Source organism: Macrosteles quadrilineatus, unplaced genomic scaffold (genome assembly GCF_028750875.1).
Source record: "Macrosteles quadrilineatus isolate MER2022 unplaced genomic scaffold, UCM_ALF_1.0 Scaffold_7__1_contigs__length_78375512, whole genome shotgun sequence".
In the NCBI taxonomy this organism is placed as follows: Eukaryota; Metazoa; Arthropoda; class Insecta; order Hemiptera; family Cicadellidae; genus Macrosteles; species Macrosteles quadrilineatus.
In genome coordinates, this window is record NW_026542600.1 from 70,708,658 (window position 1) to 70,731,507 (window position 22,850).

Consider the following 22,850-nt stretch of genomic DNA (forward strand, 5'->3'; position numbering starts at 1 on the left):
TTTTTCATAACATTAGCCGTTTTTGATTAATTTAAGTAAAAAAAAATAAAATGGCCGCCATTTTGAAATTTTAAGTTGAATCAAGATGAATTTATTTTCTAACATTGTTCTTTTCTAACTTAACCTACATACCAAGTTTTATAAAGATCGGTTAAGAAAATTCAAAAATAAAAATGTTTATGTAAAAAATACAAAATGGCGGATATCTGGTTAACAAAGCGATTTTGGAAAAAATGTTATTCTTGATTTTCTCTTTATTTTGACCCATAAAACCATTTCCCGGAGTTTGGCTGTTTACTTACGGGACACTTTGTATTTTGACTTAGACAACATCATATTTAAATCAATTTCAATAAGAAATCACAATAAATGCCACTGATAATAGTTATGTTTAATTTTTAGCTTTTATAATTTAAGTTGGTTCTGTTCTAGTCAGTTTTGAGAATTGAGGTTCTGTTTATGCTTTGATGTAGCAGACGAAAGGCCACAGTCATCAACAAGCCAAGGAGGTTCTTCTTTTTCAGTTAATTGCTGCTTGCCATTTTTTATCTTTTGCAAGAAAGTGATCAGTCGGGCTGAAGACTCTTGTCATCACCCACCACACTGCCAAACCCTATATTGCCTCTACCTCCAACAAACCTAACACCAGGTTTACTGTCTCCAACAATCCAAACACTGCCTCCACCCACATCAACTGCACCTCCACTGTTTTCAAAACCAGAACCTTCCCGAACACCTCCAACAAACCCACCCCAACATTCCCACAACTTCCAGAAACCCCAACTGAACTCCACTCTGACCACTTCTCCCGTCCACGACCGCAAGACCAAGTCCCATTGAATCACTATCCTCAACCACGTAGCTGGTGCTGACAAACCATCTTCACCTCTCCTACAAACCACTACAACTACAAAAACAGCAGTACCTTCCTTGTATTACCCACCACCTTGTTCACCACAACCATACATTCCACGGTCTTTGGGAAAGTATCTTGACACCCTTCTGAAACCATCCAATCGCTCACAACCCCCCTTACAAAAGCCTTCAGTTCCCGACCCCAACCCCCTCGTGCACGTAGTCGTGTGAGGTGTCCACCGAGATTACCGATGGTGGGTTTTTCGAAGACACCTGAGGCTGTGGACGCAAGTTCACCCGGGCAGAGGAGATCGTGATTGTCGGGCAGATTGGCATCATTGCGGGACTAGTGAGACTGGATGTCTTGTCAGCTCTGTTGCGAAGCATTTATTGCCAGTGGTTTTTCTGTGTATGGAAAACTCTCAAGGTGGAGGCACTTTGTAACGTCCTATATTAGCCATGTGGTCATTAGTACTTGTACACAAAAGAGGAAACATAATATACCCAGCACAAGGCGATGTGCCTTGTCAGTGGAGTACCTATCCTGTGCAGGGGTCAAGCAACCATGCCGGTCATGACCTCTCGAGGCCAAAAGGCCATACTGCGTCACCCACAACTACACCAGTCAGCGCTAGTGCCCACGCTACCCTAAGGTCCCCGTAGACCGTTACTTTTCCGCTGGTTGTAACATCCGCTGGCCGTTACTTTTCAAGATCATTCCTCCCTCTGCCTCTGTCCCCAATTCCTGGAACCTGCGTTTCAATGACCTACACCCCCCTTAGGCTTGAAGTCCCTCTTCCTCAACCATAACCTATACAAAATACAGCTTAAAAACACAAAACATATACTCAACCTCAACTTCCAATATCCATGCTAATCATTTGTGGTCACTCCGCCTCAGCCAGCTCAGCGACAATTTCTCAACCAAAAACAACCCTCCCCATACTGCAGCCTGTCACCCATGACACCCTTACCGCCTTCATGGGCACACTCCTCACCGTGTTCAGCGAGTGGTTCAAATGGACCTTTGACACCCTCCTGTCGCTGATCTTCATGCCCCCCCTATCCCAGAACCGCCAGCGGCTCCCAGTGCCCAGTGATGCGGTCAACGGTATTACCAAACATCTGATTGACACACACGCCCTCTTGCAGGCTGTAGGCTCTGAGCTCAATGTCGTCCAACAAATCTAAAAGACGTCCTAATGGTAGTGAACCAATTAGATAAGTCCTCAATCCGTCTATCAGGTCAGCAACTTTAACTGTCATTAAAGTCCATGAGATTGACATCGTTGCCTTTAACAAGACCAAACTCTTCCACACAACCCCTGCCTCTATTCACCCTGCTTTGTCGGTATCACCTCCCAATTTCCAGTGGCCTTGCCATCACCCATAGATCTGACCTAGATGTCCGTCCCTCCCTGCTGACCCCTCTCATGGCCGATAACCATCTCCCCTACCAACCACCAATCACGCTTCTTACCCCCTATATGCCAATCCCCTGAGATTGTAGACCTAATGGGTCAGGTTGCTGCTACCTGCCTTGGGTAAGCTACTATTTCAGTACAAATGGTCGACCCCATGACCCCACCCACCAGATACCCGTCTCATGTATAGGCCAACTACCAATTTCTCCAGACAAACTCCTTTACCTAGCATGCCTGTCTATAAAATTCACCAACATATTTACCAGCTTATAACATAGGATCCGACCGCGTAGCACTCATTTTGGATTTCAAAATCATCTCCATTTCCAACAAAACCGACAGCTAGGACGTTATGAAGATAACTGATTAGCGAAATGCGGACTGAAAATACCACACAAATAAAAAATACATAAAATCAAAAGATCTTTATTGACATCTGTAAATTCATATTGGTATGAATAGTAATCACACACACACTAACAGTTACCTTAACAGCATTGACATACCTTCCAGCCCCCCAGACCCCAGACCAAATCAAATAAATCCATAAATTCATCTCCACAGCTATCATTTCGGTAAAGACCACATTGCTAGTCTTGGTCCCCACCAAGAGACTACTTCATAACCCTTTCAGATTTTTGCCTGACATCTTAGCCCTCATTATCCTGCCTCCCCCTACCTTCATGACTCCTACAAAGTCTTGGTGGAACGTGTTGTGTTGGCTTAAAGCGCCTTAAAGGATGCCAAGGCTGAGGAGGTGTGCGAGAAGGTGTCCTGGGTGAGATTAAAGGTTGTAGCAACTCTCGCAGAAGCAAAGTGCTGCATGCAGAAGTTTTCCTCCTGCTTCCCCTGAGCGACCGAAGCACTATCAACTCATGCGGGAGTTTGATCGGATTCGAACTGGGACGTGATCACACCGGAGGATCCAAAAATACACAAGAGGTTCTGGAAATACACAAAGAGAAACGCTTTCGGACTGTTTTTGCCCTGTATGCTGCTGTAGTTTTGCACACCTTGCAAAACCAAAACAAAAATTCCCCGCCTCTCCAAATTCCCTCAGTTAATTCAACACAAAATTTTCTGCACAAGGGCTTCTGCAAGAGATACTACTGTAATAGGAGGGTCCGTAAGATAAAATGCAATTAATTATTTGCTAGAGCAGTGGAAATTCTTTCATCGCTTCACTTCTACTAGAGTTGCCAAGCGTGCTACTAGCTGATGAAAAGCTATAATGAGCTATAATGTATAATGTGCTATAATGTCGTATAATGTTCAGAAGAGATTAAAGTACACATTTTTATACTGCTCCAATATTGTGCTCTTTAAAACAAAAAAAAGATAATTAACAAATTATTAAACAGGTGCATGAAACCTTATAGGTATGAAAAAGAACTAAGAGTTTAAAAATAAAAATTGTTTAAATTTAAAAGTACTCCAATGTAAAATTGTAATACAGTAGAACCTCTTTAATCCGAACTAATTGGGTCCGGGGGTAGTTCGGACTATTGAATAGTTCGGATTACAGAACATATTGTTGTTTTTACATAGCAATTGCTAGGGAAAAGTAAAATATACTTTATAAGGTGAAATACAGTGTTTATTTAATACAGTTGTAAACTTAGGGAATAAACAGTACGGTACATTACAATAAAACAAATTACACTGTGTATACCAAAAAATACAGTATCCAATGAAGAACTACTGTTCTGTGTATAGAGTACAGCAATGAGGCGTTCGGATTAGTGGACGTTCGGATTAAAGAGGTTCTACTGTAATATGTTTTTATGTATGATGAAACATTTGGACCAAGTGAAGAAAATCAATTACAAGAATATTAACTATTTTTGAAGCTATGAACAATTAAATTAAACGTACCACATAGATTTATCATCTCCATGAATCAGCTATTAAAGACAATTTTTAACTTATGTTTACGTCAGGTTACTGTATGTAAAATATCTATAATAAAATAATATACAGGGTGTTTTTTTTTTTAACTTGCATCTTTATTTATGTAAAAACCGCAATAGATAGAAATAATGCAGTTTGTGGGAATCATCCATTGACGTAGGGGGCCCAATTGTTTTTAATTCAACGTTACATTCACATTCCCCCCTTTCCCCCCTGCCCCCAACTTAATTTTGTAAATAGCAAGGTACCCCTTATGACATATGAAATGAAAGAGCATGAAAAAAGAAAATGTTTGGTGAAAAAAATTTAGAATCGGCTCATAAATTTGTGAGATATTTCACCCCCTTTCTCTCCCTACCCTTAACTTAAAATTTTGAAATTGCGAGATATCCCTTGTGACATATCAAATGAAAGAGCACGAAAAAATAAATTGTTTAGTGAAAAACATTTTAAAATTGGCTAATAAATTTGTGAGATATCCCCCCCCCCCCCCCGCCCCGGAACTTAATTTTTTTTCATAAAGTTCTGTGGTCTATAGTTAAAATTGTTTCACAAACTTAACGAAATATAAGTCCAACCAACCCACTTTTAATTTTCGCCTGCTGGCTACTTTTTTAGTGAATTTATTATTTATTATTTTCAGTCTTCTCAGTTATTAGGAAACAACAAACTAGGGGCCATGGAGCCAAACAAATCCTTTGATAAACAAGAATCTTTTTTATTTCTATAGCTCAGAATTTAGAGCTATCATGTAACAATTTAAATATATTTTACAATTCGTAATATTTTATCAGCTAAAACTACCAAGGGTAAGCTGCCATACTTAATTGAAGTTTTATAGGAGCTACGACCAAAGACCAATATACTTTTACAAAATTTTCGTTCCAATTAATTAATTGTTATACTTTTGTCAATTTCTGGTGCAGAGAAGGAGTATTTTACATTATCCCTCAAATTAGTATTTAAATGAGTCATCAATATAGAACAGCAATTGAATTATATGAACCTGTTATCCTTAAAATTGTGTTTGGGTGCTCTACCACACCAATGTGATACAAAATTTCACAAGTTTTATTCCTGAAAGTATGTAAAGAATCAACAGCTTACTGCTGGCACCTGGCCTGTCATCATGTGTGATATGAAACTGTCACACAGTAGAAACAGTCCTATAACTTTGGTAGATATAATTATTGGAGATTAAAAATTAAAATCTTGAATTGTTAGGCTCTTGACCCACTTAAGGTTATGATCTCGCCACAACTATGATATGAATCAAATAAGTAGGCCTACACGATTCTCCTTTAATGGATCTTATTCTTTTGGATTTTCCTGTGTTCATAGTTATATCACATATAAGTAAGGTACAGAGGGAACTTGCTTATGGGACGATCATACGCTTTCAGCTCTAGTATGTTGTGCCTGAAATATACTTGTGACAAGCAAGGAAGACCCTGATTGGCATGAACTTTGTGGAAATTCCTATCACACCGGGCACATGGTCTTTCTCCAAGTGAGTGTTGTGGTACATGTGGGCAAGGGGGGTGTTGTTGGACTTTGCTCCGGACACCAGCCACTAGTGGTGGACGCACTCAAGTACCCTTGAATGTTTTCTCTCTACCGTTCTTCTCTTGGTTAGATCAAAGTTGGAGTTCAACGTTGTCTTAGCACCTTGGAATTGGCTTTATGGAGGAACATTTTATACTTGATTTTAATACAAATTAACACACATACATGGCTCCAGAGGTTTTTTAGAATCAAATTATCTCTGGTGGATGGCTGAAGAAGATACCAATAAACACATACAGAGATCCACAGTTATTTTGAAAATAAGTGATTCTGATTTTAATTTTTCTATTATCATTTTAAATTTTCTCCCATAAGAAAAATCACCAAAGGGTTTTCTGCTAAACGCTCATTTTTAAGGTTATAGCTCATGGTGGAAGGAAAATACATAGGTGTGCTATTCCCGTCATATTCTGACGTCACTCGGATTTGTTTTTTTCAGATTTGTATTTGTTTTGATTTGCTTGTTATTGTTTTTATAATGAACACTTTCAACAATTTTGAAAACATTATACAAACAATAACAATCAAATCAAAATAAAAACATAATAATTTGACAGTTACAATCAGGTGATCTTTTGTTTGCAATCCGAGTGACGTCAGAATATGACGGGAATAGCACACCTATGTATTTTCCTTCCACCATGGTTATAGCTAGTATACCAATGACAACCAAAGCCACAAGGTTTGGTAAGATGGGGTTCCATCCCGTGAAGGCATACTGTGTAATTTAGATCTAATGTGAGACCTCTTAGACAATGTTTGGTCTTGCTCGTGATATACATAGAAGGTTCTACCTTTATGCTGACATGTTGATGTTGTTGGTGTTGTTGGGTTTGGGATAGAGTTTGGTATTGCATATAGTGGATTCATCCTCTTTCTTCAACTAATGTTGACCATTGTTTGTTCATAATGTTTAAGTAACAAAATTGATGGAAACTATGTGAGGGTCAGCGTAAAATAGTCACCACTGCAACTCCATCAAAGAGTTTATAAAAACTCATTGCAGCCCCCAACGGGCAAACACAAGGGAGGTAGTAGTGGAGGCTGTTGTGTTTAGAGTAGTGTGTACCAGTGTCGACCTGACCAGGCAAGTACCTGAATCCTCGGCCTCTCTTGGGAGGATACCAAAGAGGTTGTTCTACAATTCGTTGCCATCAAACCAGCAATTGCCAAGATCAAAAGTTTCTCCAATTATTTAAGAGAAACACATATTGACAAGACAATAGCCCTTTTGCCTGATTGTGTAAAAAATTCCACATCTGATTCAGTTAGAAATGCTCGTCACTGCATCCTAATGTTTTCTATTAAACATCTAAAATCTATGGAGAAGTACGAGTATGGGTGGCTGAATTTGGTTGAGATCCCCAAAAGTAAGAAGAGAATATAAGAGAGATGTTATAAGATTTGCCAAATTTGTTGATAAATTAGGTGTTTGTTGTTTTTACTTTTGTGTTATCACTCATAATTTTCGGGAGAGTAAAGATGCAAAACTCCGGTATCTACCTATATTTGAGTGCCAAAACCCAGGGTTTACCAGTATTTTTATGCCTAACACCGGTGTCTACCTGTATTTTGTGAGCAACTCCAGTATCTACCTGTATTTCAATGACCAGCTCCGGTATCTACCTGTATTTTGTGAGCAACTCCGGTGCCTAGCTGTATTTTAGTGAGCAACTCCTGTGTCTACCTGTATTTTGTGAGCAACTCCGGTATCTACCTGTATTTTGTGAGCAGCTCCTGTGTCTACCTGTATTTTGTGAGCAACTCCGGTAACTACCAGTATTTTAGTGAGCAACTCCTGTATCTACCTGTATTTTGTGAGCAACTCCGGTATCTACCTGTATTTTAGTGAGCAGCTCCTGTGTCTACCTGTATTTTGGGAGCAGCTCCTGTGTCTACCTGTATTTTGGGAGCAGCTCCTGTGTCTACCTGTATTTTAGTGATCAACTCCTGTGTCCATCTCTACCTGTATTTTTGTGAGCAGCTTCAGTGCCTAGCTGTATTTTAGTGTGCAACAACTCCTCTGTCTACCTCTACATGTATTTTGGTAAGCAGCTCCGGTGCACCCATTTGGACAGGGTAGAAACATTACTATTGTTGGCCATAGAGTAATGTACGTCAAAAACGGGGCTATAAAATCTCCATCACCCATGGGGAGTATTGATTATACTTATAGATGTCTATTAATAACATATCGATATAAATAAAAGGTTTTATAGGTCTATATCGATTCGTTCCACTAGGGCAGCTGTGCTTTTGAATGAATACTCGTCTATTCCGGAACTATTAGCCGGTAACCGGTCTACCGCTAGAGCGACTATTAAAATCCATCAACCCGAAACGTACTCGTTAGAGCGACGGCAGTCTCCTTGGCATGTATGTTACAGGAACTCCTGAAGAAGAGGAGTCCTTATATAAAAAAGATATAGGCAATCCCAACAAAATGTGTAGGTGTATACAAAACAATTGTTCGTTCTGTACAGTAGTAAAGTTGATTTTCTAGTTATTGTAATAACTGTTTTGCCAGAGTTATCCTTACTGTTCTTTACGTTTTGGTTTATATTCTCCCTATTCTGAAGTTAAATTAAAATGCATTTATCCATCGGGGAAAATTATGGCCACATTGTCTTTTTTTACATTTAATCTGGAAAATACCGGTATAAACGAAACAATAAACGAGGGTGATATAACTTAACATAATATGTACATAAATAACTTTAACTGTTCATAAACTTTTCTTTATTTACAAGAAAACCAATCAAATAATAAACACACACGAATTAGTAATCTCGTAAAACACAGAAGGCTTAAGACCAGCCAAGCGTGACCATCAGATCAAAGTGAAGATTTTTCAAAGCAACCAAAACCGAGTATGTTTTTCAGGGGATTTCATTTGTAGGATTATGCTGTTCCACAGACGGCAAGCCGTGACAGCCAAAGCTCTGTCAAAAGCGGTTCAAGTTTGCATATTTACAAACTACTGTAAATACATTAGTCAGCAAAATTATAACAATCTATTAGAAAATATTCTTCTGAGGACTACTCTTCTGGTTGGGCGTCTTTCCAAGGGTCGTCTGTTATATAATTATTTTACTAAAACAAATTATTTAATGTAGGCCAATGTCTTTAGTTGGATAAAGTAAAAATTACTCATAAAAATAACGTACTTCGAACGTTACACGTTCGTACATTTTGTATTACAAAGACTAACAAAACTCATAAAGCCTCAGCTCCAACTCAACCCCGAAGAAACTCTAGAAACTCGTTTCTATTTTTCTGGCGGCTTAACCCGCTTATAAAATACAATTAGAAAGAAACCCAAAATGACAAGTAGGCTACGCAGACATCCTTAACTGCTCTGGATCTTCTTTACCCAACGCATTCAAACCGAATTTCGGCAACTGTATACGTGTCGCGGTGACGTCTTCCCCTAAGGACTCCGGAGGCCCGAAGACGAAGAGATTCCCAAATCCGAGAGGGGGGCGAGTATAAACAAACCGTTGCACGGGTTCGATGACCTGCCCGCTATGCCATGTCGGACCGCTGGGTAGCTCATTGAGTGCCGGCATCGAGCGTGGTTCGTACCTTGTACCTCAGTGTCCGTGTCCATCAGTTATGTTCACCCCGGCGGCATGACTCTTCAAGAGACCGAGTACGAATTTGACGGAACTTTCGTGGGCCCTCCGCCTTACTGACACGCGCTCCTAGTAAGTGTCCTAGGGCCACCTCGGCACTCGTACTTAGTGTGGTGAGACTAGTGTCTGTCTGTGTCTAAGGATTATGCCCTACTGACCATTGGAGGATATGCCCAGTACTATCAGAGGTAAGTCGATCAGTTTGTTACAATGTCAAAAACAGACAGAATAACACGTATACTTGGCTCTGTTCTGTTTATTTGTTTAATATCGCTGAATATCGTAGTTAAATTGATCATACCAAGTGTTTGTACCCTTCATCCAAAGCAAATTTATTCTATCTTGCAACTCTGATCAAATAAACGACAAAAAACAGGGGTAACATATTTTTTCCATTTTATAAAATATCGAAAACCAATTACGCTTTTTATCACCATATAAGCGTACAGTTAACGTTACCATGTCTTTGTATTCATGCTAAGACTTTCATTCTGATTATCTTGCAACTTTGATCAAATAAACCGTGTGGGCTTTGCTGAAAAAGGTTTTATAAACCTATACCTATTTGTTTTTACAGTACTTTTAGAACAATTTGTTCGTACATTTTAGCTCATTGTCGTGTTACAATGCATCGCAATGATGCAATAACAACTTAAGTTCGTAATATAAATAAATATATAATACGGTGTTTTTATTGTGTATGTTTTTCTTCTCTATCCAATGCAATGCATTACTACACAAATTTTGTTTTTATTCCACTGTAGGATTGTTTAAGATACCAGGTACTTATGATATGTAATTTAAATTCAATACTACAGTATTACGTGTTTCTAGACCACTTGGCATGTTTGAAAACGTAGCATTTTATTTCATACTAGAATTATTGTATTTCTCTCAAATTAGTATTTGATCATTTTAAACCACGAAGTCCTTGCATTTGACTTGACCCTTTAGCAAATTTTGAGAGCTACCAGAGGACATTCTACGTAAAAGATTTTAACATTGGAACTCCCATAAAACTGTGTGTGTCATCCTAGCCATCTTGGCATATAACGGTACAGAATTCGACGATATCAGCAACCTCGCAAGGGACGTAGTATTGCACAATAATAGTCCTCTTTCGATGTACATTCGTGCCAAAATCCATATAGGTTTAAGTGCTAACAAACTTGTATGTCATTTGATGATTGCTCGCCTGGATTTATTCAGTTATTGTACGTCTTCGAGCCTTAAGTATGTAAGTATGTACCACCTTAAGTAAGCTAATTTGACCAAAAATTCCTACAAATTTTGGAACTTTGTCAACCGGTTACGGTGTATCCTGGATTTAGTTCAACGAACAATTATTTTGCATTGTTTTATTTGCTGTATACTTCCGTACCGATCATATTCTAAATTTTATTCGCTTTGTACGTAAATTTCATAGAAGATTAAAAAATGTATTTGTATATGCTGCTGTTTTTATGATCAAAACTTCATACAACAGGTAAAATATTATGCCTCTAGCTTAAGGTTTGGTATCACTAAGACTGGTGGATTCATTTAAATAACATCGGATCTGTTGCTTTACATTTGAAGATTCCCTACGTACAATAGTACTTCAGTTCCGCCAGGCATTGATCGTGTGAATGTGTTTCTTCATTATGAGATGCGAGCACAAAACTATTAAAAATTAGGAACAGTGTTCAGGAGGAAAGCGATCTATTCAAACGTCTTTGCTGATACGGTATGGCATTTACACAAACCTATTAACAAAAACATAACTCAACAATTTTCATTTGATTCCATTAAGTAACACCGAAATTAATATAGATGTCGAATAAAAATATGAAAACTAGGACCAGCTGTAATAAAAACATAACATACATCAAAGCTTTTTCCATTGATATTTAAGGTAAAACTAGTCACCGGTTCTGCTTGATTCGTAAAATGAATCCGGGGACGTTCTGACAAACTAAACACTGGTGGTGTTTACAATTAGAGTTCTCCTTGCAAATATTTTTATTTGGTTACATTCAAGTATAATTATTGCTGGTGGCTTGCCTAGTCTTCATAGTGAGTGGTAGTCTTCAATGGCATGTCACCTTGAGCTTCGTTTTGTGAAGAGGGAATCTTTTTGTTCATTCTAGATTATATTTTGAGATAAATTAACGAAAATATATACTGGCGGATTTAAAAATTAAACTATTTGGGCAGCTGGGAAGGCATATGATGTACAATGTGTATCTGCACTGTATTATTATACTTAAATCTTAGTAACAAACCTTTACTCTCTTTCTTAATTCATTACAGGCTTCAGCTATGAACCTTTACTAAAATGATCATTAACTACGTTTTAGCTTTGTAGTATATAGTCTGATTCAATAATTCAATACTACACCATCGTCAAAATCACTATGAGTAAATATAATTCGGTACTACACTTTTCAACAGTTTTATTTGTACTGTCATTAAATGGTATTATGCTTAGAATGTAATAAAAAAAATTATTTCAAAAAGTCACTTAGAACTTATTGCTTTCATTAAATAGCAGGAATATGAACATTCGTATAATAAACATAATAATGTAAGTTTACAATGTAGTCCGTGTCATAGTACAGGGTGGGGCAATGAAAGCACCCCAATTTATAAGTAGTACAAACTCAATAATATTCCCCCTATGGATATAAATAGCACATCAAAACACAGCTTATCTTTTGCCATTTTAACTTAACAAAGTCATTTTTCCATTTTATGAAAACAAAATCCTGCAATTGACGTCCTTGACATTCGTTTTTAGTCACTTGAAAACTCCATCAAATACTCCTCCAGCATTTCTTCAGGAATCACATTAGTTTTTGAACAATTCTTAGCTTCGGTTCAAGCAAATCTGTGGGGTGACTTTGAAAAACTTCGAACTTCAAGTAGCTTATTAGAATAACCCCCCCCCCCCAAAAGGAGCCAACGTAAAGCTTTCAACGACAAAGCTTCCTGACAAATCTCTTTGGACTTTGAGTTACTGTGACTCGCACTCTTTCAACATTTTCTGGTGTACAAAGAGTTTTGCAGTACCCAATGATTATTTTTTAGGTTTAAGTGTTTATCTTAAATAATTTTACCCAGTTTGCCATTGTTTTCCAATCTGGAACAGCGCCATGTTGACCAAGGATGGAATGTGGTCCAAACAATCTCTGGGTTGGGGTTAGCCCAAGAATCACTATTTTAAAAATAGGTTTCCACATCAAAATCTCAGTGTTAATAGCCTCAGGCACAATATTTACTAAAATGGCAAAGTTGAATTTATGTTATAAGCACAGCTGTTCATTCATTGTTGCTTTACTTATAGTGTGACAACGAAAGAAAATTGGGGTGCTCTCACTGCCTCACCCTGTATTTTTCTAATAGACGTGTCGTAGATATTGACATCGTAGAATAAATGCAGTTCAATTTAAAGAGACAATTGCTAAAACAACTCTATTCACTAATATGTTCAAACAAATACGGTAAATTTATAATATCCATCATGAGAATGTTGGCGACTTGCATTATAAAAAAAATATAAAAATAATATATGGTGGTTTAGAATCGATCCTTTCCAAAATCAAACTATTATAGCCATTTATTTAGTAGTTGATCGCAACCCCTAGTCTAGCCATATATTTGTTGTATGTATTTTTACATAAGGGTTTACTTATAAATATTTACTTATATATAGTACACAAAAGTTTAGTTAAGTATATATAAAACTAGACGGATAAGAGTTCCAAAATTCATAACAACTGGTGGATGAAATGACTTGGTACTTTGGTATTATACGGAGGCCACACATTTTACAGCGCGCTGCGGCGGTTATGTTAGGTTGAGTTATCATAAATATGTTTGTAGGAATTTCCTCAATTCGTTATGAATCGAACGATACCAGATGAGTCATACTTTCGATTTATGATAACCCAACCTAGCATAAGCGCCGCAGCGCGCTTTTTAAGGGTAACCTCCTTATAATTACCGAAGTAGCCTACCAATGGCTTAAATAAACCTTGTTTGGAGACAACAAAATCGATGTTCTAAAATAACTACTATTGGTATTGTGATTAAAATTAAATGTGTGAATATGTTAGTATTTCATACTTGTTATTGTTCTTTGGAAACATTTTTACGAATCCTCAAATTTTCATGAAATAAAAACACAAGTTAATAACTCAAAAGAGGCAGGTATATTGCAGATCTTACTTATTTTCTATTAGAAAAATATCTGAATACATTATCTGTTTGAGGATTTAAGAGTGGAACTAACTTTTAGAAGGTAAATATGTAGTACTGTTCAATCTTATTTTAAACCTGGAATGTGCAGAAATCTTTTTTTTATTTGAGCGAGGTGATAAAATGTTCCTTTTTAGGAATGAAATTATTATTATTAGGATAAGATTATTTTAGGGAAGATTAATAGCAGTAAAGTCATTTTTCAACGTTGAATGTACAGGAATCCTCTCTAGACGCACAATATCAAACAATTTCAAACCGATTTAATTAACAGATCAGGAATTGATTATTTTAGGGAAGATTGATAGCAGCACAATAATCTTTTAACTTCGAATGTACAGGAATCCTCTTAAGCCGCACAATATCAAACAGGTTTGACCCGTTGTTTCCAGCGATGATAAGTTTTTGGAGGTGCGGGAGGGGGGATAACGGTAGCGTAGAGACGCTCGTATAACGGTGCCGTCCGCGTGCGGCCCGCGCCGTTACAGCGGCAAGTCAACGGTACCGCGGGTATATCCCGTATTTTCCATTATTTCTCTGCTATTTTAAAAATTATTTTCAAATAAACTGTGTTGCTGTGATTAAAGTGATAGAAGTGGACAAAGTGAAAACCTTTTGAAATGAGGTTTCCGTCAAAAGAAAATAAAATTACAAAGTTTAATTCACTACTTACAGCATGAACGGGAACAGCAATTATTTTATTTAAAAATATATTATTATGTCACCAATTGAGAAGGGGACGCCACCTATGTACGTCTTATAACCCAAATGTGCATGAAGGATCCGTATATAATATCAGCTGTTTTTATTAGCCAGGATCATTTATTTAAAAGCCCAATTTAGGATCAGCTGAGTCCAGTTTCGAACCTTCAAAAAGCTACTGACTTTTCTCAGTATCAAACCGACAACCTTTTTACTATTAGACAAGCAATTCAGCCAATTGAATTATTGAAGGGTTGCGTCATAGGGTGTATTTAGGACCAACTGATTTTAAGTTACCATGATATATAAACGTTAAATTTTACAGTAATAAAATACAATTTTTATTAGTTCAAAAGAACAGGTAGCAATAATTTCCAAAGTAATTTAGTATCCAAAAAATATTGAGAGTTGGAAATAATTCATTTTTAAGAGGCATTTTTTATGGTTTCTATTTAAAAAGTTCTGTTCTGTAAGATTGTCATAGTTTAAGATTAATATCTAAAATAACAATTGAATAGTATACTTTAAAAAATAATTTGAAAACAAAAGTTACAGTGGGCATGCAATTATATTCATCTGAGAAAAGATATTTATTAGAGTTTAAAAATATACGTATTGATTGTAACTTTTTCTTATTGCATTAAAACTAAACTATAGCCTTATCAACTTCACAAAATGTTTGCAGAAATAATAATGCCAAATTTTAAAGGAAGTAATTTATATGTAACCCTAGAAGTCTTAACAAAATGCTTCATTTGGAAAAATTAAGTAAAATCAAAGTCTTAGAGTCAGTATTGAATTTAATTGTTGTTATATTTATTTTATTCTCACGAAATCAATTAACTTGACCCGTAGTGCTGTTTTAGTTGTGTGATTACAAATGAGATAAAACGTATTCAAGTTTTGTTGAAATTCATAATATTAGTCTTACTTGAATGCCAATTTCATTCCATTAGTGATTCATATTATAAATTTTGAGCGTGAGTGACTTTATTTGCATCTGAAATTTTGATTTCGAATTCATCCTGCACCTGCTGGACATTAACAAAATGGTTAATTTTAACTCCTGGTTTATTTTAAAGTTGTTATACGTAACTTATAAATAAATAATCCTTTGAATTTTTGAGGGCTAGTTCACAGGTCCTTTTCGTAAAATCATGAGTTCATCGGTTTCAAAAATTTGATTTTACCAACAGCTGATTTCTTCAGTATCTTTACTCAAGCAATAAACTAGTGGCAAGTTGTCCCATCCTTGAAATGAAATGAAAAAAAAATAAAATGAAATGAAATGAAATGATCCTTGATTCTCAAACCAAAACAACTCTTACAAATCAACGTGATTTTATCCCAGAAAACAAAAATGTATAGAAGAAGATACGTTAAGGATTAATATTGGCTTATGTACGAATATAACATAGAATTACACATCGGAAATTCGATACTTCTCCTGGAGAAGATGCAAAAATGTTGACATATAAGTGAAATATTTTACTGTTTTAAACCCTATTAGCAAAGACATATTTGTATTTAATATAGGTGAATTGAGTCATACCCTGGATAGTATGATCATCGTAGTTTTTCATCTGTGGTTTCTATGGGGCTATTCAATGTTTTTTGTAAGTCACCCCCAATATTTGCTTAGAGGCAAGACATCACCAACTAAATTCAATCGATCTCTGAAGAAATACTGGAACGAGTATTCCATGAATTATCCAAGAGACGTAAAATGTCAAGTAGTTCAAATACATCACTTGAATGACATTATTTACGAGGAATAAAAAATTTTACTTAACCCAGTTAAAAAGGGGGAGAGGGACAAAACATAAGCTTTGTTTGTATGTGGTGTTTACATGAATAGGGCTAAACACTGTGGGTTTTATGATTTGATTTGATCTTTCAATCAACTTGTAAATTGTTTCCTTGCTAAAATGAAATGCACATTTTATCCTATAATCTTTAACCATTGACTTTTGATACTGAAGTAGACATCCCCTATATCGACCACCTGATGCCAGTAATTATACAGGGTGGCTGAAAAGTAACTTGCACCTTCCTTAACTTTTCAACCATTTGAGATATTTGAAATCGGTTTGCGGCAACTTGTTTGGATAAGAAGGGCTACAATAATATGGTCAGTTTTGAAAATTTCGCCCTTAGGGGTAGCGGGGGTAGGGGGTAGCTCAAAATTTTCAAATAGCAAGCATAGTCGAGTTTGGTATAATTTTGTAGGTCTTGACGAAACATAACAATTAACATAAAGAAAATAGAAATCGGACCATTAATAACAAAACGGCAGCTAAAAATGATTGAGACAATGGTTATTTAAAGTAATTTTGAACTGCCATGGTTCATTATCTCAAATGGTTGAAAAGTTAAGGGGGGTGCAAGTTACTTTTCAGCCACCCTGTATATTGACTATGTACTAGTGTCATTGTTACATTTCATACTTTGCCTAAACAGCTTCAGGAAGTATTTTAATGCCTGTATGCACCTCTTCGGTAACACATACAACAGAATTCGGCAATTTACAGCACACTCTTAAGACGTGTTTGACTATAAATCTGAAAACCTGGTGTTTTAAAACCATAAAAGACTATAACGGAAGAGACACAATTAATAATATAGAAACGAATCAGCGTGTAAGTGAAACATTCGGTTCTGCCGACATTGTCGGTCGAAGAATAGTTCGCTGTCATTCACCCCGACTATTAGAAACCCGAACTACTTCTTGCCAATAGTGCGGACTCAGCGAACATGTGCGGGAGTCAACTTTTGGTTGCGTTGAGTCAGCTATCATCAGTGAGTCAACTGATGACCAAGGCTTTCCGCACTGGCGCACTCTGCTGCTACCACGACCCACAACGCCACGTCGTTTGTTCAAATCTTTATTGTTTTAGGTGGCTTTGAATCCGTTAAAAACATAGGGTCTTTAGTAAAATGGGTAATTATTTACTTGAGGGTGACCAAGCGTTCTATAGTAAGTTATATATCATTAGAAACTAGATTTTTACCTGAAAATAATGGTGCAAAAATGTTTCTGCTGCCACAAAAACTGAATTTACTACGATTTTTTGAAGTTTATTAATGTAATGCCTCTTGTTGGCTGATCTCTGTCGCCATAACTTTACTGTGAGTTGACTGACCATCACAAAACACTAACATGAACGATTGAAATTGAAAGGATCTTCTAGGGAAGAAGAAGAAACCTAATATGACAAAGAGTAAGTTTATACAAAGATGTAGAGGCATTTATAAATTCAACTGAGTGTGAACTACTTAAGTTCTTATTTAGACATGTGAGGTGGATAGGTTGGGTGTTATGCGGACTCGTGACTGTATTAAGTGTTTTGAAGTTAGGTTAGATTAGGAAGGTAAAGTTTAGGTTATAATGAATCGAGTTGTTGATTTATATTATCTCCAGACTGTTTATGCACTTTGCTGCGCATTTTTGAAATTATTATTTATTGTGTTTGTAGTACTTTTTACAAAGTGCATAAACAGTCTGGAGATAATATAAATCAAGAACTCGATACATTATAACCTAAACTTTAACTTCCCTAATCTAACCTACCTTCAAAGGACTTAATACAGTCACGAGTCAACATAACATCCAACCTACCAACCTCACATGTCTTTTTAAACTTATAAACAAATTTTAAACTGTACGAGAAGTTTGGTTAGGTTAGGTTAGGTTAGAATAGTTTCAATTTGATTTTTATTAATTTTATTAAAACTGCCACTACCTGTACACTATTATCATAATGGGACATAACGGTTACATGGTCAAAACCTTAGTTAAGCCACTCAGTTAAGTAAAGAGAAGTAAGTTAAATGAATTCCTTCTTAAATTTTCATAATCTAGTCCCCAGATCCAGATTAAATATGTCCGAACTAGAGGTGTTTATTAATGTTAATTAATTTTAATCAAATATAATACATAAGTTATAAGCATTATTACCTTTCTAAGTGTGGGTTGTGAGGGTAATATTTACATTAAAATGGCATATAATCAATCAATAAATGTGAATTGTGCTTATTAACTTTGATTTTACAGTGTAAACATTGTTGGCTAGTGGAGATTCAATTACCTAATAAAACATTAAAATAAACTTTAAAAAATCGTAGTAAATTTAGCTTCTGTGGCAGCAGAAAAATTTTTGCACCATTTTTTCAGGTAAAATACTAGTTTCTAATGATATATAACTTACTATAGAACGCTTGGTCACCCTCAAGTAAATATTTACCGTAAAATGTATTCAATCTAAACATTGACTATACACAGAGTAGACTTCCCATCCTATGTAAACATTAGCCAAGAAAATTTATTAAGTTCAGGACCACCTCACCAGAGGGTACTAGTGTATTGATGTAAATATTAATTAAAATAAACGCCAACAGCTGATTGATTTATCACTTGACACAGAATATTGTCATTAGTAAGACCCTCTCAACAGTTGCACCACGTTTTTTGGCTTCAATGTTTTTTAACTGGATGGGAAGTCTATTCTGTGTATAGTCAATGGTCTAACTCATTGCCTTAACTATGCAGGTGTGAGTATTTAAACTACAGACCACGTGTTATTATATACAGGGTGGTCTGGACCTAGCGTTAAAAATTTTTTCGGGTGGTTGAGCAACACAAGTGTGACACAAATCCACAATTAAAAAAAAAATATATATTTTATACACCCACTTGCAGAAACATTATTTTGATTTGTTTAGAAAACCCTGTACATTTGCACAAAATTTTAAAATTCCTCTAGTATTTTCATACATTTTTATAACTTTGACACTACCATCATATTCTCTATTAAATTCTGTGTAAGAATAGACAGCTTTTGGTAAGCCCAAAGCTTCAGACTTGCTATTTAAATTTATTAGAACTAAGAAATTTTGATTTTCACAAAAAATGTTGCTCTACCACCCAAAAAATGTTTAACGCTAGGTCCAGACCACCCTGTATATTTTTAATTTGGTAAAACTATTCTTAGGTACAATAATTTGAAGTACCATGGTAGCCATGTGTTTTAGCTGTGTAACGACGGTTTTTGACTCTTATGTCCAGTGAGTCAAATTGTGGCAAATAGTGTGCTAGGATGGTTACATCCTAGCACACTCAACACTCATCATACATAGATTTAAAGGAAACATGAAAACAGGGATCCTCCAAAGTGAAGTAATTTTTATTTTTGGATCCACCATGATTTTAATTTTTTTTAAGCCACGCAGTGTTGGTAAAATTACAAGGGCATTTTCTTGATGCTATAGGATAGAGAAAGCTAAATTTTCTGTAAAAACACAACACTTAAGTTGAAAGAGTAGAAACTTCTTTGAACAAAAACAATGCATTTATTTTTACACCTTAAAATTTTACATTTTCGTGTATTTCACGTAAAATAATGATAACAGACTATCTGTTTGCTTTGTAAATATAAACGCAGCAAGCAGCAAGGTACGGCACTTTAAGTCTAATTATTGGCATTTTATACAGCGCGCTGTGGCGGTCAGGATAGTTTATGTTATGTTACTATAGTGAGGTCAATGATAATAAAAGTACTGTACGGTACTATTTACAAAATTGTCATACCTTCCATGATTTATGTATGCCGTATCGTGCAAGACAAAAAATAAAAATACAATAAACCATTTTTCATCCAGTCTAGTTGTACCGTGTGTTGGTCAAAAAAATATTTTTAAAAGACAGTAACTGTCACGAAAGCTTTATTTGTGGTGATTTAACATCCAAAAGTAGAACTGGTTTATTCACGTAAAATGTCACATTTTAGCATTTCTTGTCACTCTTATCACCTATATGCTTCAAGTTCTGTGTATTGTTAAAATGACCTCAAATGTGTCCCGCCTCAAATCAATGTACGCTATACTTCAGAAAAAGCAGGAAAATAACTACAATAAATAAATTGCGCACATTATGCACACATTCATTTTTTAAATATTGTGTTGGTTTGTTAATTAAGTTGTCTTCTTCCAAAAAAATTACTGTATTATAAATCCCCTGTTATCGCTACATCCGCTAAATTGATGTTGCGAAAAACTGTTTTAGAACAGGGAACTTAATGGGTATTTTAAATCTGGGTGAAATTCTGTTTAATAGTTTAACCTTTTTGATTGTTTCATGAGCATTTACTTTATAAGATGAATCAACTGTGGTTATTGATTGGTTTACCATCAACTGTTAGATAATGTTCGTAGCTTGTGCTCACAAACGTCAATTATTTATCTTTATTTCTTAATTTATAATTGTTTAAAACCACTCATAAACTATTAATTAATTACGAGGGGTATGCTTGTCAGTTGGAGGGATGAGAAAAGGGCCTCTAGCACTGGCTGAGTGCAGTATGTATAAAACTTGTAAATTAACTATACCCCGTTCACAAAATATAGGCGGTTTTAGGGAAGAAATCTATCACCTCCACTTGAACCTACATTTTAAAATAATAGCTCAAAAGTTGAGGTTTGCCAAAATATAAATTTGCTGCGCCATATTTATTTAGTAAAAAAATTAGTGGGGGAAATTCCCCTTGGACCATCTAAATTTTGTGAACAGAGTATAACATAATTGTTAGAGTATTAAATAATTATATTAGTTCATCTACTCGTGTAGTATATCATATAACATTTAGTTTTGAAAATCTGTACAACTAAATCAATAGTTCTACTGGACCGATTTTATTATGAGTCTTTGGAAAGCTTAATTCGTGTAGATCCACATTGGTCGATTTCCTCACCATTTAAATGTAACTGTATTTTCAAGAAAGATAAGCAACCTCAGAATTTATAGTACTGTAGTGAGAAATACTATAAGAGAAATACTGGTTATTTATTATCTTGTAAACGAAGTTCTTAGATTGTTCCTGGGTTCCTTATGAGTTATAATTTATAATTAGTAAATTCGAGGGCAATAATTATACAGTATTAATCATTCATAACTTTGTTATTGTCGTCTCAAAAAAATACATATTTTATAAATATTACATTTTATTCTAAATTAATAGGTTAAGTTACCTTTTACAGCAGTTAATCCTATTTTTTTAGATAATTATCGTTTCTATGTGGTGTATATGTGTACAAATATTTTTATTTACTTATTTACGGTTCATTTAAACTTAATTTATTCGTGACGATGGCAAGAAGTGTTCAGAAGAAATAAGAAGACGGAAGACTTGACAATTGGACAACAGGCCTTAAAGTATAGTCTATTAAGAACTACAGTATAGGAATGATGACAATAAAGATATGCGCCTAGGTGGCGTCCCCATCTTAATTAATAATTAATTAATTTAAAGGTAACTAATCTATTTATTTAGTATCAAGTTTCAATCCAGGAGGTGAACAACTTGATTAACTTATACATTTCTCTATATACTTTCACTGCACAATTTTGAATTTTAATTGATGAACGAAGCTCTCTACTCGAGCCATTATACCTGAACGAATTTAGAGAAAAATCTCTCAATACATCTTCATAATTGAGTAGTATTGTCAGTAGTTCTTACAATCAAATCGAGCCATACCCCTACCCAATAATGCTTAGCTGTAGTGAAATTTAGTATCCTTGGATATCAATGAGAAACTATGTATCCTATTTCCTTGATATGAATGATTACAAAACATTTGGTGTTCGGCTGGTTCCTAGAATATCCGGAGCGGTATTGATTTGAATGTCTGACGTATTATCCTTCTTCTTGATGGCATTATTAATATAATTAATTTAATAATGGAAAGTGAAGAGGACTCAGGTACGTAGGTTAGCTGTGACAGGGGTATACCAGGCATGAACTTGTGACCTCGCACCTGTACCTTGGGTCAATGACCTCCCAACTCGAATCGTCCTCACCCTTCGACCTTCCATTCATTCTAACTAAATTACAAGGAATCTGAGAATTATGGATTGTTGCTTAGTATCCAGCCGAAAGCATAGTTTTATGCTGGGCTGAGCCTGTTTTTATACAACGCCATATAACCAGGTTACGCCAGGTTACGTTAAAATAAATTATACAAGAAAAATGAATCAAGGTCACCAAATTATATTCTCAGATCCTTGTGTTTTTCTTTCCTTTCAATTAAACCCTAAATAGTATTTATAAAAAAAGTATTTCTTCATTTTTTATGTATTTATTAGCTTGGCTGTCATTCTTATTTTTTCTATAACTGTACCAACAATTTTTTTATTAATGTGCACCAATGTTGTTTTCATCATCAGTTTGCAGCATAGACTCTTATAAATCACTATTCAGAGATGGTTGTTGATTATTTAAGTGTATGCTTATATCAAGTGAATCTATAAGGTACCATCAGATTATATCAGGTGAATCTATAAGGTATCATCAGGTTGTATCAGGAGAATCTGTAAGGTAGCACGAGGTTATATCAGGAGAATCTATAAGGTAGCATCAGGTTATATCAGGAGAATCTAGAAGTTAGCATCAGAATATATCAGGCAAATCTATAAGGTAGCATCATGTTATATCAGGCGAATCTATAAGGTAGCATCAGAGTA

General features: G+C 35.5%; 1 protein-coding gene across 1 annotated transcript in view; it reads left to right on the forward strand.

Moving 5' to 3' along the window:
* Positions 1 to 9,486: 9,486 nt before the first annotated feature.
* LOC128997930 (probable nuclear hormone receptor HR3) overlaps positions 9,487 to 22,850 on the forward strand; it is a 118,167-nt gene continuing 104,803 nt past the window's right edge. The window contains exon 1 of the mRNA XM_054423771.1: positions 9,487 to 9,579. Coding sequence (XP_054279746.1) covers positions 9,561 to 9,579 — 19 coding nt within the window. The 5' untranslated portion in view covers positions 9,487 to 9,560. The remainder of the gene's footprint in view (positions 9,580 to 22,850) is intronic.